The sequence below is a fragment of the Vulpes vulpes genome, chromosome 3 (assembly GCF_048418805.1).
Source record: "Vulpes vulpes isolate BD-2025 chromosome 3, VulVul3, whole genome shotgun sequence".
Classification (NCBI taxonomy): domain Eukaryota; kingdom Metazoa; phylum Chordata; class Mammalia; order Carnivora; family Canidae; genus Vulpes; species Vulpes vulpes.
Genome location: NC_132782.1, coordinates 30287754 through 30306122, shown reverse-complemented (window position 1 = coordinate 30306122; position 18369 = coordinate 30287754). Strand labels below are relative to the sequence as shown.

The window sequence follows — 18369 nt, the reverse complement described above, 5'->3', positions numbered from 1 at the left end:
GATGTATAACCTACTGGCCGGATTCCATATACATATTTAAAAAATCAAGAGAAAAGAACATAAATATAAAACATAAACATATACAGACACACACAGACACCTTTTAAAATTTTTTTGGTTATCATTGGCCTTTTGGAAGAGATGTCATACAAACTGCCTGAATGAAAGTCAGACACCATCACTGATGCAATCAATTTACAGATTTGCAAGAAAATACTCTTGCCTATTTGGCCTCTTGTTGAAGATTTGCTCACACATCATGACCATGTATAATCTACAGAGGCCCCCGTGTAGTTGCACGTCGTGGTTAATCACCAGCACTGTCAATGACTCTGAAAACCCCACTTCATCAAAAACCCACTTAAATAGACACCCCCCCCATAAGCATCCTGTTTTTCATAATGTGTTCTCAGACCCAGACGCACAGAAACTTTCCTCCTCACTTATGTCTGATGCCTCTTATGCTGATTTTCTGACAAACCAGCTTTCTAAAAATAGGTGACCTATGGAGAGGATCCGTAAGACCTTCTACTTCCCCGCAGCCCAGCTGGCCAGAAACAAAAATGTAGCGCTTCCCCTCTGCCAAGACGCTGCCACCCGGACACGGTCACCCTAGGTGACCACTGACTACTGCTGCTAATCCTTTTCTTCCTGGACCTTCTCTGCTTTTAACAAGAATAGATTTCACCCCCTTCTCCTCCAGAGAAGTGTTTCTGAAATTTGAATACAGATACCTTTAAAAGAAAAAGAAACACAGACTTCTAATGCGTAAATGAAATTGCCTTGTACGACACTAATCGTATACGAACAAGTAAAATGTCTCATTATATGTCCGACCGTCCTACAGCTCCAAGTCAAAACTCGTTCACACGTGAATATAAGTGACACAAGAATGAATTAATAATACTACGGTGATAGCACTTTTTCATTGAAGTATAGTTCACGTACAATATTATATAAGTTTTAGGGGTACATTCGTGGTGATTTAGGGGTACATTCGTGGTGATTTGACACTTACATTATAAAACAATCCCCATAAATCTAGTTACCATCTGTCACCATACAAAGTCATGACAATATTGATCATACACCCATGACTTACTCTATAAGTGGAACTTTGTCCCTCTTGAGTATTTTGAGTACTCCTCTAGCCCCTTGCCCTCTTGCAACCACAAGTTTGTTCTCTGTATTTATAAGTTTGTCTTGTTTTTTAGATCCCAGTGTAAGTGAAATCACATGGGACTGGACTTTTTCTGACTTACTTCATTCGGCATAATACCTTCTAGGTTCAAATGGAGAGATCTCGTTCTTTTTTTATGGTTGAATGATATTCCATCGTGTGTGTATCTACACACACATCTTTATCCGTTCATCTATTGATGGACATCTGGGCTGCTTCCACTTCTTGGCTATGATAAAAAACACTGCAGACAATGTAGAGATGCCTACATTCTTTTCGAAATAGTGGGTTTGCTTTCTCTGAAAACCCAGCAGTGGAATTATCGGATCACATGGTATTTCTATTTTTAGTTTCTTGAGGGGGCTCCATGCTATTTTCTGCAGTGGCCGCATCAATATACACTCCCATCAACAGCACAGGAGGGCTCCTTTTCCTTCACATTCTTGAGAACACTGGTTATTTCTTATCTTTTTGTTACTAGCTAGTCTCACAGGTATAAGGTGATAGCTCATTGGGGTTCTGATTTGCATTTCCTGGAGGATTAGTCATGTTGAGCCTCTTGTCGTGTATTTGTTAGCCATCTGTCGCTCTTCTCTGGAAAAATGTCTGTTCAGGTCATGTCATGTCATGTCATGTCATGTCATGTCTGTTCAGGTCATCTGCTCATTTTCTAATCAAATGGTTGTCATTTGGGTGTTGAATTGTACAAGCTCTGTATACATTTTGGATATTAACCACTTTTCAGATATATCATTTGCCAATAGCTCCTCCCATTCAGTATGTCGCCTTTTAGTTTTGTTGATTGCTTCCTTCACCGCGCAGAAGCTTTTTAATTTGATGTCGTCCCACTTGTTTAGTTTTGCTTTTGATGCTTTTGCCTGAGGAGACAGATTCCTACAATATTGGTAAGACCAATGTTCATGGGTTTACTGTCTACGTTTTCTTTCAGGAGTTTATAGTTTCAGGTCTTTAAGTCTTTAATCCATTTTGAGTTTATTTTTAAGTAAAGGAAGTGGTCCAGTTTTATTCTATTGCGTATAGCTGACCAGTTTTCCCAAAACTATTTATTGAAAAGACTTGTCTTCTTCCTCACTGTATATTCTTGCCTTCTTTGTCATAGATAAATTGCCCATATAAGCTTGGGTTTATTTCTGGGCTCTTTTATTCTATTGATCTCTGTGGTCTATTTTAGGTGGCACATGTATCTGACTTTAGACGGCACATCCCTATAATTATATGACTTTGGTATTTACTGCTACAGAGCAGGTTAGGAATGAGGAATAAGGTTAGAAAAGCCTGTGCTACTCTATGTTGTAATTCTCCAACTACCCTACTTCTATTTGAATAATGACCAATCTTTGAAGGAATAAGTTTAAAAAACATTATTGTAAGAGGTATTAATTGGGAAAACCCCACTCTGTCTTTTCTAGGCCATGATGGCATGTGGTTTCTAGTCTTCTGTTTCATCTTATTGCTATTAAATGGATAGCTGACTGGCCAATGCAAATATGATTACAGAGTACACACAACCCTGGAACTTTGTTTTGTTATTTCTAGAATTAGTCCAGGTTGAATATGCAAACATGACAATTAACTGCCTGTAAATATTTGAGCTCTTTGAACACTGTTTGGCTCAGCTCTGTTACTTGTAAGACTTGTTTCCAGTTTCTTCACTTGATGACCTATTATGATTAACTATCTTTTTCCTGTTCAAACTTGAAAGACTTCAACTTTACGCATGTAACTTACGGTAGGAAATATGTAAGACATTCTGAACCTGAGCTTCAAAGCAGAGACGATTTGGAAATTGGATATAAAGGGCAAGTTGTGACAGCTTTCTCTTTATCTGCTAACTATTAAATTATCTTTGCTCAGTTCTTTTTATTTTCTAGTCAGTTTTCAGAGGATGTATCATAGTAGTTAAGAGGATTGGCTTTATTGGGCAGAAAGACATGGGTTTGTATTCTAATCCCGCTATTTGCCAGCTCCTTTTTGTGGCCTTGAACAAATTACACAACTCTTGGCCTCATGTTCCTCGTTTGTTATATGTGGAGAGTAATAAACTCATAAATTTTTGTGATTTAATGATGACATATAAAATTCTTATTCCCATGTTTAGCACACAATAAGGGCTCAAAAGTATAAATATTTGAAGGTTTTGATGGCAATTACCTAGGGTCAGTGAACATTTATAGCAGGAAAAAATAATCAGGGGTGTTATTTGTATGCATTTTATTAGTGATACTTTTTTTTTGACATAACTAAAGCCTGTAACCTTGATCTGAAGTATCTTCATTCAATATACATAATACTATGATTATCTGAAATAAAGCAAATCAAAATTTCAAAATAAAACACCAACACATATTTATGTCTTTGGATCATATTCTCTAATCAGAGGACTTGTAAACCTGTGTTTCCAACTGTATCTTATGACCTGAGGTACACATCCATTATACTTGTTAATGTCAGCTCAACCAATACTGAGTGGCCCCTATAGGATGGGGATTGTCACAGGGACTGGGAGTCTGTGAATAACATGTCAGAAAGGTGGTTTTGTTTTTTACAGGTATGCCTATGAAATGGGGTGGGGGAGAGATAACAGAGGTGACTTCAACGCCTACACTCTATGCTAAGACAGAGGCTGCACCTGTGCTGTGGGGGACAGAATCAGGATCTTGTGCTTCCATCGAAGGGTGTCAAAATTAAAATTTTGTCTTTTTCTAGACCTGGGTCCTGCCTTCTACCTAAAATCTTGGATTCATTTGTGTAGATGCTGGCGAATCCATGGGCATAGCTCACAATTCTATATTTATCCGGGGATTTTTCTGAGTAAAGCTACAATGAAAGAAAGTCATGATAAAATTATACATCATAACACTGTTAGGACTATGTTTCATATTATAATTGCATTTCATATATTTTAAAAATTCCATCTTCTAAGTCAATCAGTCTAAACATACCAGAATTGTTTTCCCTGTAGCTCTCTCCCTACCCACAGTCAATGTGGAGCTTAATGTTATTCATTTCCACTACCCCTGCTTCAGTTAGGCCCGTCTTATATTCCCCTTTATTGCAAGTCTCCTGCAGGACTCTACCTACGCGTGTCTAGGGAAGATGTATCAAGAAAGAGCAGAACTGTCTTTTTCATCCTTCAGTACTTTCAGTTGTTCATTAATGTTTATATCATAAATTCCAAGTATATGAGTAATCAAAAACCTTAATTGGATCTAAATCAACCCTTCCAGCCCTACACCCTGCTCTCCTCTCTATGCACTCTTTTCTTCAGAAAGCCTGGAGTTTACAAAATACTCCAAACTAGGAACATTCTGACTTGTGTGCTTTCCTTCGCCCATCCCCTCCCCATCTCTTCCACTTGTTAAAATTTCATTCTTCCTTACAAGCTGATCAAGGGACTAAATAAAGTATTTTCACCCTTTACTAAAATGTTACAGGGTTTTCAATTTTCCAGATGTCTTAAGGAAAAATTTCTTTAATTACAAGTCATAATTATCTCAGGATAAATTATATTCATAACAGCCTCATAACTTGTAATTTTACCATGGTTTGCTTGCTTTATGGCTTTATTTAGAAAAATCCATGGATAAAGATAACTTCGGGAACTCTGCACAGGGATTAGACAGTCATCCAGGTAAAGAAATCCAACCCAATAAATATCTACACGACTTTTCTTTGTTAACCTGTGGAAGCTTCCCTCCTGGGGCAGGTGTCTTACACTCTATCCCTCTTGACCTTTCAGTTTCATGTGCCCTAGCAGCCTGCTTTTTACATTTTACTCTCAGCTAAGTTACTGTACGTGTAGACAAAAGAAAAAAAGGCAGGGGGGGAAAGCTCCACAGTACTCGTTTCCCCATTCCCTACGTTTTTGTCTTCGAGACAGAATGTCAGTCTCTGTCCATCTCACACCAATCCTCCCTTGGTAGTGAGTGGAGATACTGCTTTTCCCATAGCATAGATTTACTATCTGTAAATGATAAATTTACAGGTGACAGGTTTGTTTAGGGTCTTCTAAACATCACCGTGGAAGTATAAATTTATATAAACATTTATTTATAATAAAATTCAGCGGCATGTACCAGATTACAAACTGAGTATAGCTTTTGCACGATTCTAATTTTAGAAAGAACTTTAGAAATATCTGGACCAGTGTACAAGGATGATCATGAGCCATTATTTCTGGAATTGAAAAAAACAACCTACATCCTCATGAGTAATGGGTTGACTAAATATACTTTAAATGAACACTCTTCATATTAAAAAGACTGAGATATACATGAACAAATATGGTAACATTCACAAAATATTATCAAGTAAAAAGGCACAGAGTAGAATGCTAATCTATGTTTGCCTATGCAAATAATTTGGAGGAAAATACACACCAAATACTGATAATGGTTAAGTGACAGGAGTCAAATTATAGAGAAACTTTGTTTTATACTTGTTACATACTTTTGTATTAATTCAGTGTCTTACAATGGTAAATTATAATTGCAAAGCTAAAATCTTTATATTTTTCTTTGCTAGAAAATCATGGGGAAAATGTGTTATTCAAAGGGAAGATTTATTATTCAATTCCCTAAAACAATGTCAGAAGACAAAAAAAAAATTGTCAGCAAGTCATGGAGTAATTCATAAATCCTACATTGGTTTGGTAAAATGAAAGCCTAAATATTAGGCATGTAAAACGGGGACAGAAAGACACCATGGAAAAGGTTCAAAGTGACTGTAACACATGAAGTTCACAGTATACGTTTCAGAGAAAGTTCACATAAGCCACTTTAAATATAAAACGGATTTTGGAGCACCACCTTACAGGTTAGCAGCCTTACTAGATCATGGCAGTGGACCCTGAATTCTGAAGCCCATCATAGGTCCTCTAAGTGGAAGCTATTCAACTCGTTATTAGTGGCGAGATCAAGACAGAATGCGTTTGGGCATTAAATCCCCCTTGGAAAATGAACAGAGAAGTCAGGTTAGTGTCTTTTTATTCTATCGTAAATACCTGTGAATGAATATAATCTAGACCCCAAAATTACATTGTGCAACTACTTCAAAACCTTTATATTTTCTTTCATTCTAGATATTCATGTTTGGATTTTGACTAGGTGAGTGTCTGTATTTATCTAGGATAAATATGTTCATTGAAAACAGTCGAGCGTATCTCCTCATAAGGAGCAAGAACCTCAATTTCCTCACCTTTGGAGATCAAAACGGATGATGATCAAGGACCCAAAAAAGCTTGGGGCTAAAATGTCCTTGAGAAACCAGCTGCTTCATTATTTTAATGATATTACTGCCTATGCTAAAGTAATCTTATGATATTCTCTTTTTTAGAGAGGAGTGGGGAGGGGCAGAGAGGGAGAGGAAGAGAGAGAATCGCAAGCAGGCTCCATGCCCAGCGCAGCACCCAACACCGGGCTCAAACTCAAGGCCCCGAGATCACGACCTGAGCCAAAATCCAGAGTCAGATGCTTACCTGACTGGGCCACTCAGGTGCCCCAATCCAATGACTATCATAGCTACTTAGACTTAAAATGATTTTTAGAGAAATGAATTAGTTGACACAGGAAGTCTAATTCATGTTCTGAAGAATAATGGCCTTATAAATATATAAATATATATGAATATATAGAAAGATAAAACACATTCTTTGTAATTAATTTGTTATAACTTAGAAGTTATATATATATATATGTGTGTGTGTGTCATATATATATATATATATATATATATATCACAACATTCTTTGCAATTAATTTCAAATTTTAACCCACTGTATTTTTAGTGTTAGGAACCCCAATATTGATCTGGGTCAAAGGAGAGTTGCATTCGATGATCTGTGCAGGTGGTAATTAAAATCAGGGCAAAGTGAGGTAGATGAACACCTGTCATCGGGTCGGTCATGGACAGATGCTTTTTGAGTAGGAGCCGGTATCTGGTAAGAGGAACAGCTCAAGTCTATACACTGGTTCCCAGGAGTTGGAAGCCGCGTAGCAGACATCCTCTGGGGCAGAAGCCAAGAGTGTCAGGTAGAGGAGACTTGATGCCAGGGACAAATGAACAGGTAGTGACACTCTCGAATGGCACCTGTGCTGGTCAACTCTCTGTCTGCTTTCAAACAGCCTTCTCCTTGCTTGTCCAGTACCTCCATTGTACCCTCTGCCTCGGCTTTTGAGTAGACTTGGTGAGCAGCAGACGCTCGGTGGGAGACTCAGGGACCCAAAGCAGACAGAAGCGAGGGTACCTCTCCCCAGCAAACCTGTGGTGTAGCCTCCGCAGCCTCGGAGCCGCCTCCACGGTTGCCCTCAGTCCAGGCATTGCTTGCTCCAGCCTAGCTTGCTCTCATTTTGAAACAGCCTTGATTTGTTGTGCGGCCAGGTGTACTACAGGTCGAGGGAAAAAAAGGAGGAATTTACTTTGCGTCGTCAGAAATTTCTCTCTGTCCTGGAATAAGAAACTTTAGGTAGAACATTGCTATTAAGACATGATAATCAACATCTGTGAAGAGGACGTGCACAACCCGCAGGAGCCTCCATGTATTCCAGCTTCAACTTACTGTGGCCCGAGAAATCGTGTGTACAAAATGCAAAATGAAACTGCTGTAGAAGTCCCATCATCAGCCAGGAAGCATCTGTGGGGACTTGCTGAGAGTTTTAAAAATAGCACCTTTCTCTCCTTCTGGGGTTAGGCTAGTTGCTTGAGGAGTGTTTCTTTTGTTTCTGGATACAGGTGATGACTTTGGAAGCTCATGGAGACAGAAGTGGTAGCAACCGATAACCATCTCACATTCTAGGTTCTGGATTCATGAGAATCCAGAGCCCAGACACTGGAAAAGTCTGCGCAATAGCAGGGCTCACCTACAGTAGAGCTCTACTCACTGTCAGAAAACCCATCCTACAGACGCCGTTAGGGTGGGCAGGGACTTCAACGGCCTCTACTGAGTGAGGCCCGCCTTCCCCCCAAGAGTGTTCAACTTTTGATTTATGATGCCGAAGATCATGCACTATAACCCCCAAATAAAAGGACATAAAAGATAAATTAGACTATAGGATTTTGAATGCTTTAGTTTTACAGATCCGGAGGTTTTATTTTTAAAAGTAGTGTTTATAGACCTAATCAAATACCTAAATAATACAGTATTCTTTATGTGATTACAGTTCTTGAATTTTGACGCAGAATTTTCTTTTCATCTCTCTACAATGTCTTCTATATTCTTTCTATGGTATTCCCACTCCTTTTTCCGGAATTTCTCTATGACATGAGCCATTATATCAAGACACTCTAATCTCTATTTAAATTATCAAGAAAGGAGGTAAATCCAGATTCTTATTTTTTTTCCAAGTCTAATTGGGATTATACTACTGTTCATTAAGTCATATCAGATCAAATAATTCCTGAATTTTCCCCTCAAATTGTTTCAGTCTACTTCTTTGTCAGTCTTTTCATCTGGGGTTTGCTTGCCCTCAAAGCACTTACCGCCTCCTGCCCAGCCCATTGTCTTCATCGCCGGCTTCCTCAAAGGTCTGTTTCCGGCCAGTTTTTTACACTTAGTGTCCCTCTTTGTCTGCATCTGCTGTGCCACACCCGCTAGTTGGCAAAGCCACCAAGGTCTTCTTATATTGATTTCTCACCATCGGGCAACTTGCCTGCAGTTTGGGTTCACTAATATCAAGTGGTTTAGGTCTGTGGCGAGGGCACCAGCTTCCCCTCGTTGACAGGAGTTCCCGAAAGAGCTGAAAATTCCCCTTGTACGGAAACTATTTCTCTGCTTTGCCTTCAGAAAATGAGCGATCCTTCTAATCACCCGGGTTGCATTTTCTTTCCTCTTTTTGTAAAGTGGCTGGTCCCAGTAAACCTGTAAATGTTCCATCTTACTGGCTTTGGCAGTGTTCCTTCCTTTGCAAAAATATCTAACTCAGGGAGACCTGATGCTTCAATTCACAAGAAAACCTTCTTGCTAAATCAAACCAACTCTCCAGGGATCCTTCTCTGAAGCAGAAAGTTAGAATTTGCTGCACCTGAATTCCTGTGTTTGAAACCGGGATTGTGTTACATCATCTAGAAAACCCAACCCAACCCAACCCAACCCAACCCAACCCAACCCAAGCTCTTCCTCAGCATCAGTGTGTACGTCCTACAATGAATAAGGGTTCCTCAGCAGGACTTTTTCCTCCCATTGAACAGTCATGAACAAAAATGATATGGCAAACATTGATAACTTGTTAAAGTGAATATGGTTAACACATTTTTGTACACTTTTGCATAGTGGGTTCCCTTATTACGTACAACTAGATTTTTCATTATCAAGAGAAACCATAGCACTGCCCTTTAACAAATATACCTACTTTTTTATTTACTAGAGAAAGGTCTTACTGTGGTGGACAGTTGGAGGACACGAAAGCCTTCTCCTAGAGTTGAAATACAGGAATTTCACGGAGTCCTACTTTTACTCATTCAGATTATTTATTGTCTTATAGTAGGTGTATGTACAACAGTAATCAATACATAAATAATATGAAAGTGTTAGAGTAACCACCATGTAGGATTTACCATGTTTTCTTGATGTTTTTAGAGTTCTACGGTCCTTCCTGGTGTCTGACCCCAGCAGACAGAGGGCTGTGTCACGCCAACGAGAGCCGATTCTACTATAATTCAGTCATTGGGAAATGCCGCCCTTTTAAGTACAGTGGATGTGGAGGGAATGAAAATAATTTCACTTCTAAAAGAGCATGCCTTACAGCTTGCAAAAAAGGTATCAAGGGCATCTTTCCTATTAATTCACTAGCGTCTAAGATAACAAACTGCATGGAAATTATGAACAAAGTTTAAGAAAATATTATGAAATTCATTCTATTTATAATAAGAAACCAAATATTATAATTTAACTACTATATGTCCCCCTTTCAACTACATTTAGAGGCTATTGCTGCAGATGTTAACTACAATTCCTTGTAATGTGTCTTTCACAGAAAAATCTATTTAAAACAAAACATTTTATTCTTTTAATATTTACATACTAAGCTTTCATTTTAAGTGATGATATCAAAATGTGTTTAGGCTATCTTATAATGCACAACATTAATGTAGTTACTAACTTTTTTCTGAATATAAAAACAATGCATGTTTATAGAGTCTTAATATATATAAATAGAAACCCCCTATAATTCCATCAACCATATGTTTGGTTTAATAAAATGAGCATGAATTTCTAACTGAAGATGAATAATAAAAATCAGTAACATGCTTATCCATTTTTGCTAATTCTTATATATGTGAAGTGACTTCCTTAGAAATACGTTGTTCTGCACAAAGACGAATTAAAGGCTTTTAAGCCAAGTTTTTTGTTTTAAATATTAAAAGATAAATTTGAGAACATTTTAGATAAAATGTTTTATTGTATCACTCTATTACTTTATTATGCATAATTGTTTCTCTTCCTTCTGCAGGTTTCATGCAAAGAATATCAAAAGGAGGATTAATTAAGACCAAAAGAAAAAGAAAGAAGCAGACCGTGAAAATAGTATATGAAAAAAATTTTGTTAAAAAACTATAGATTTGTTACACTATTACATCAGCTCTAAATATTTTGGATGAAGCTTTTCACTATATTTTTTTTTCTTTCGTGAAATCCTTTTACTGAATATTTCCATGAGTTTTCTATGTACATATTAACTGCTATTAATACATTTGTATCAGAAGTCATTTCTTCGTCTATTCAAAGTGCATAAAGGGCTGACTACTATGAATTTACTTATTCTCTCAATCCTTTTCTATTTCCCATTGGCTATAAATTATCATATTACTGGCCACATCAGATCAGTCCACTTTTTCCTTTGGTGACCAGCCGTTTGAGAATATGGTCGTGTATATGATGATCTCCTTTATAACCTATGCACAGATTTAAAAATACAGCTATTGAAGATCAAGCACGTTTTGGATTTCACATCTAAAGTGCTGCCAACCACTTCCTTCTGTAAGGATATCACTCTATTACGCATTTAACTAGAGCTGATACTAATACAATTCCATCATGTGCTTCCCTCCCTACACATACTTTGTCTCCTTTGGCATAAACCAGTACCTCAAATCAATCTTGAGCCAAACTACTATCAGAACAAAGAGTCAACTTTATTATGTGCCTGCCTGATTTTGATTGATTTAACTATTTTTTGACTTGCTTATGATCCACGATATTAGTAAAAAATGGTTGAACAGTTGGGTGTTAAGTACCGATCATGGGGCGAAGGGAAGCTTGGTAGGAAGGGAAATTTTTAATGGCAATCAAAAGAAAATTGTTCATGTACTTCCTAATTTTATTGTTTAACAAAAATCTCTCTTATGCCAAATAGTAAGAATGTTTAAATCTAATGAAACTTATTCATTTATCATTAGGCTTTGCACATAGTATAACCCAGTAACTCATGTGTAAGGCGGGGGAATAAAAAGGTATTTTATTTCTGTAAAAGAGGAAGATTCTACTAGAAAGTCTATGTACTTATTCACTGTCAGTGAGCCAACCTTCCCTTCCTGTATTCCTTCCTTTCTCTGCTGAGCCACGTACCCTCTGGCATTTCAACAGCCTCCTAGAAATTTCTGTTCGATAATGTTCATCTCCAACTTTGTATTTAAATTTGAACTTTTCATCTAGAAACAACTACTTCATGCACTTAGTTTAGCTGACTTCTCTCTAGCAATAGTATTAGAATTCCGCTTGTTCCTTAGCCTTGAAAGTTTGAACCCAATCTTGACTTCTCAGTTTTCTTCAGACACATATTTGATCAGTCTCTCAACATTGCTGCTTCCTTTTTCATAAGCTTCAGCTCCAGGCCTTTTGTCCCTATTGCATTCTTCACATCAGTATTGATTTAATTCCTAAGAATCAATTCAATATATTTCTCCACCTCTCAAAATTCACCAAGGACTCACTAATTGGTACTTACCCCTACCCCATCCCACACAATTTCACTTTGATATATATATATTTTGACTTAACTACTGTTTTCTTTCTTGACTATTTCAATTTAATTAAAAGGGTATATACATTGTTCACTGAATACATCTTTAATTACTCAGCTTGTTCATGCTGATTTCCAACCTAAAAATATGATCTCCTCCCGACTATCTACATGAATTCAGGGTCCAGCTGATGTGAGCTATAAAAATCACTGTTTTGAGGCTAAATATGAAGTCCTCAGATATCATTACAAATCACTTTCATCCTGTGGCTTAAAAATTATATCATTATAAAATAGTGTCAATTTGTTCACTTAGAAATTTTATATCCTGATTATATAATACATATATATAATGTATGTGTATAATACAAATATACACTATATATATATATATATATATATATATATATATATATATATATAAGTAGTTGCCTTAAACTGGATCTTTGCTATGGAATTTGAGACTTTTAGATACCCAAATCCCGGTGACATATGGTTTGTTGTCATTTATACACGGATAGCAATACGTTTAAATAAAGGGTAACATGTCCTTAGGTCAAGTGATAAGTTGACACCAATGACATATAAATAACACATTACTGAGTTGAATGTTTTCTCCAACAACCATTCATGGGTTCATTACTTAATCAAGAAAGACTCACATTGAGATAGTTTGCAATGTTTAATGCACGAGTATTATTTTTACTGTGTTTTTAAATAAGAAGCCCTCTGATGGTATTGTCTTGCCTTGTTTTACATAATCAAATACATCTAACTGTGAATTTTATACAGAATTACATTATACAACATTTATGTATATTTACCTACTTTGTTTATTCTATGTTCAAAATTAACAGACCGTGTTGAAAACTGCTCAAATGATTTCAGTTTTTACATTATAAGAAATAAAATATTATCTTGATTAACAAAGTATAACTTATACTCGGGAAGTTTTTTATACCTCAAAAAATATAGTGCTCTTCAGTTATTACAAAGATTGAGTCCTAAGACAAAGAGAAAAATTGTTCCATAAGCTGACTTTTACCTCCTTTATTGGAAATTGCTAATGATTTCCTTTCAATTACAAATGTGAATTCATACGACTTATTTGTCGAAAAATTGATACACTATGCTTTACAATCCATACTCCATTCCATACATATTTCTACTAATCATCTTATATAATTATATATCATGTAACTATAGATTTTATAAGTGACTTCCAATCTTGACTATTGAAGGTGTCCTGGCCCACTGCCGTACCAGAAGGAAGGAAATGACATTAATCAACTACTTAGGAGAAATCTTGAGTTCTTTTATCAACTGCTCCTATTTTTGTCTCCCTTTTATGAATTATTTGAATTTAGTTTCCAACTTTTGACTTTCGGTTCTTTGCCAAGAACTTTAGCATAAACATACCTGAATTGCTTTTCCTGCTCTATGGAATAGAGAAGATCTTGTTATTCCCTTAGGATCAATCTCTGAACTACAACCACATAGCTGGTGTCTTGGCAAGAAGTATACAGACCACTTTTTAGGGGAGTAGTGATACATGGTAATTCATTTCATCAAAGAGAAGAGAGAGATGTGCAGGCATTTGGTCATCTAATAAAATAGAGCATTACGGCAATGAATAGGATTTCCTCATCCAAAAATTCTGGTCAAAATTAGAAAGGCCAAAGGTATCTTACTTCAGTATAGATGGACTCACAGCATCATATTGTCAAGGAAACTCAACCTTTATTCCTGATTCTGCTGCCCAACATCTTTTGCCTTTATTTTTTAATCTCACAGTGTTTCAAGAAGACTTCTAGAATTTAAGGCCCACATTCTCTCAGATAATGTTTTCTAGAAAAGTTTAGACGCTCTTATCTCAAAGAATTGAAGTCCTGGCCTCAGTCACAAAGCATGAAAGAAATAACTGATAAGCTGGACTTCACTAAAATTAAAAACTTCTGTTCTGCAAAAGATAATATCAAGAGACTAGAAGACAAGCCATGAACGGGGAGAAAATATTTCAAAAGATACATCTGATAAGAGATTGTGTGTTCAAAATATATAAAGAACATTTAAAATTAAAAAATAACCTTATTAAAAAGTGGGCCAAAGACCTTAACAGACACCTCACCAAAGAAGATCTACAGATGACATAAGCATATTAAAGGTGCCCCACATCACAGGTCATCAGTGAGATACACATTACAACAGTGAGCTCCTACTACACATCTATTAGAAGAGCTAAAATCAGGTACATGGACATGGCCAGATGCTGGCAAACATGTGGACAGAGCAAGAGCAATTCGTTTTTTATTGGTAGGGATGCAAAATGGTTATAGCCACTTTGGAAAACAATTTGGCAGTTTCTTACAAAAGTAAACATATTCTTATGTACCATTTAGCCATCATACTCCTTGCTATTTACCCAAATAAGATGAAAATGTTTGTCCACACAAAAGCCTGCACACATATCTGTAGCAACTTGGTTCATAATGGCCATAACTTGGAAGCAACTAAGATGTCAGCAGATGGATGGATAAACTGTGTTATATTCAGACTAGGCAATATTATACAATATCAAAAACAAACGAGCTACAAAACCATGAAAAGACATGGAAGAGTTTTAAGGAATGTTACTAAGTGAAAAAAGCCAATCTGGAAAGTCTACATGCTGTAGGATTCCCCAGAATATGATGTCCTGGAAAAGACAAAACTATGGAAATGGTAAAAAGATCAGTGGTTACTGGGGGTAAGTAGGAAATGAAGGATGAGTAGATGGAGCATGGGATTTTCAGAACAGTAAAAATACCCGGTACCATAAGGATGGAAATACGTCATTGCGTATTTGTCCAAATCCATAGATTGTGCACCAGGGATGAACCTGTGTAAACTATGGGCTTTGGATGATCATTATGTGTCAGTGCAGGTTCATCAACTGTAAGAAAAGTACCACTGCGCTGGGGGTGGTGACAATGGGGGAGGCCATGCATGTGTCATGACAGAAGATACACAGGAAAACTCTGGACCTTTCCTTCAATTTTGCTGTGAATATAGAACTAAAAATTTTTTTTCTTATTGAAAAAAAGATCCTGGCCATACTCTTTTTGACCCAAATATCTTATGGCCAGCCTTGACCCAAATATCATGCTTAGAGAAATGTGACTTTCTGATTAACCAGGTTTGAGTCACAAGGCTACTCCAGGTATCCAACTGGCATAAGTACTCTCTGAAATTTGTGATCTGACTGCCAGAAGAGTTGGGTCGAAACTGAGGCCTCAAGCACAAAATTCGAGAAGACATTAAAAAAAAAGCAGTAACCAAGATAAATAACATTGCAATGCAGTATTTTTAAAAACTAGAGCAATTCATGATGAAAATATCAAAATTATTAAAAGGACAGGTTCAGTAATAGCCATATTGGAATCTGAGGCAAAAGGAAGAGAAAACCAATAATACCAATGATGGTTAAGAATATAAAGCTGGAAAAAAATAATATAAAGATGGTCCACATTTGGCCATTTTTTGTGTAATAAAAGGTACAGACAGAAAAAATAACCCAAATTATCATTTAATAGATAAAGTTCACTTGGCCATATTCAACACCTGTTTCATGATTTAAAACTTTGAGCAAATAGAGATCTTCCTTACCTAATGAAGCATGTCTATCTAAAGCATACAAGAGGATATGTCGTGGTAAAGTTTCAGAAACATTCCCATTAAATTCAGGGACAGGTTTTCCAGGTAGTCTTCATTTTACACCAAAACAAAGAGAAACTGAAATTTGGCACGAATTATATCACAGTTATTTTCGCATCATATGCTTATCGTAAGTGAAAATCCAGGAAAATCATAAACAGAAATAATATGAGTATAGCACGATTGTTACAATGAAGTTCAACACCTGAAATCAACAGCATTTTTGTACACTAAATAGAAAGAGAGAAGTTCACGGACGGCCAGCTGGTCAGCCAGAAGAGCAACTCCTCCAAGGACATCCGGGGCGACAAGATCACCTGGATCGAGGGCAAGGAGCTGCGAAACCATTGGGCTGCTCATGAGCAGCATGGACGACCTGACCCGCCACTGTAACGGAAAGCTGGGCAACTACAAAATCAATGGCCGGACGAAAGCCATGGTTGCTTGTTATCCAGGCAATGGAGCAGGTTATGTACGTCATGTTGATAATCCAAACGGAGATGGAAGATGTGTGACATGAATATATTATTTTAATAAAGACTGGGATGCCAAGGTAAGTGGAGGTATACTTGGAATTTTTCCAGAAGGCAAAGCCCAGTTTGCTGACATTGAACCCAAATTTGATAGACTGCTGTTTTTCTGGTCTGACTGTCGCAACCCTCATGAAGTACAACCAGCATAGTCTACAAGGTACGCAATAACTGTTTGGTATTTTGATGCAGATGAGAGAGCACGAGCTAAAGTAAAATATCTAACAGGTGAAAAAGGTGTGAGGGTTGAACTCAATAAGCCTTCTGATTCAACAGTAAAGACGTCTTATAGAGCCTTTGATCCAGCAATACCCTCCTTCACCTACAATAATTGTTGACGCTATTCGTTAATTTGTGATATGGATAAATGAGATAAAGAAAAATAGACAACCAGTTGGCATTTCAATAAGGAAATAGAAACAACTTTGTCGTGTTGCATCAGAAAGAAGACTCTGACTATGTGACTTTGTACTGCATGACTGACTCCAAACCTGTGATTGCTTATGGGAAGAGTACAAGCTGTGCCACCAACTGAGAATGGTGTGGACATCTGGACATGAAATAAATGCCCTAGGTAGAATTTTTTCATTCCTATATTTTGCCAGATCTGTCGTCTAGATGAGTTCATTTCATCTCTCCCTTTTTTATAGAGTCAAGTTTGAATTTGAAGTAATTTTTGTATGACCAGGTACAGTACATCAAACTGAATCGAGAAAAAATTCCAGTATTACTCCCCCAAATAGCATCGATCTATTTTTGTAAACTTCTTCGTACTATTAAATTTTGCCCTAAAAGGCCCCTTATCATGATTGTTGTCAGTGACTGATGATGACTTTCATTTCCTTTTTACTTACCATGAGAAAAGGAGCACTTTAGTCACCAACTGAAAACTCAGACTGTTTTGTTGTCCTGTCTTTTACATTAATTTGAGCTCTTAAAGATTGCTGCTGTCATGTTTCCGACATTGTTAATGACTAAATGTTAACAGTAAAACTACATCACTGTTTACTACCAAAATAAATAAATAAATAAATAAATAAATAAATAAATAAATAATAAGTACCAGCCACAACAGAATAAGAACCCTAATACACATAACAATAAATCCCATAAAAGATGTATACATAATTTTTTTAAATCCTTCAGAGAAAAATCAAATATGTTGGGGAACATAAGAGCTAAATATGCTTGTCTTTATTGTAGCCCTTAGTATGTGCAGAAAAAGGTCACGAGGACATGAGATTATGAAGGAAAAAATGTTAAAATACATAAGCATCTTTTGATGCTTTTGAGAGAGAAGGAGCACTCGAGGAGGGGTAAAGGGAGAGGGAGAGAATCTCAAGTGCGGAGCCCCGTGTGGGGGCCCATCTCACAGCTCTGAGCTCGTGACCTGAGCTGAAATCAAGAGTTGATTGCCTAAGCAATGAGCCATCCAGGCGCCACCCTACACAAGCAGTTTTTTAAATTAAGAAATAGATGAGGGAGATCTCTAAGCTCCAAAGACATACAAAATGAAAAATGGATAATAAAAAATAAGCAAATTAGGAAATCAGTTGAGGAGTCCAACCTTGAAGTAAACAAGGTTCAGAAAAATGGAATAGCTAAAAGCGTGGGGAGAGAGATTTTAAAGACGTGAACAGCGTAGGTTTCCTTTATGGAAGTGGTGTCCCCTAACCAACCAAGGAAAACCCACCCAGCACACACACCCCCTATACACACGTGACATTTCAAATACTAGTGATGAAGAGAAAATTCCTAAAGGACAGAGAAGAATGTGGGGGAATAATCAGGGAGAAGTGGAAACAGAGTGGAATTGTGCCTCTCAATTGCAAGAATGAAGGGAGCCAGAATAAAGTTGGATGTGCAAGTGTGAGGGAGGATAACAGCTGTTCACTCGTTAAAAGGCTTTAATGCTAATTGATCTTTCAATTAGGTGCCTGGAATGCCTTCCCAGAAAATAAAAGTTAATTAAAATACAGTTGTTTAATGC

The 18369-nt window shown here is 37.0% G+C and overlaps 1 protein-coding gene and 1 pseudogene across 1 annotated transcript in view; both read left to right on the top strand.

The window, feature by feature from the left end:
* Positions 1-13089, top strand: part of TFPI (tissue factor pathway inhibitor) — a 53767-nt gene extending 40678 nt beyond the window's left edge. Inside the window, exons 7-9 of the mRNA XM_072752128.1 lie at positions 9774-9953; positions 10648-12510; positions 12582-13089. Of these exons, the coding sequence (XP_072608229.1) occupies positions 9774-9953; positions 10648-10754 (287 nt within the window). The 3' untranslated portion in view covers positions 10755-12510; positions 12582-13089. The remainder of the gene's footprint in view (positions 1-9773; positions 9954-10647; positions 12511-12581) is intronic.
* Positions 13090-14874: 1785 nt separating this feature from the next.
* On the top strand, positions 14875-17177 carry LOC140598050 (egl nine homolog 1 pseudogene; annotated as a pseudogene).
* Positions 17178-18369: the final 1192 nt, after the last annotated feature.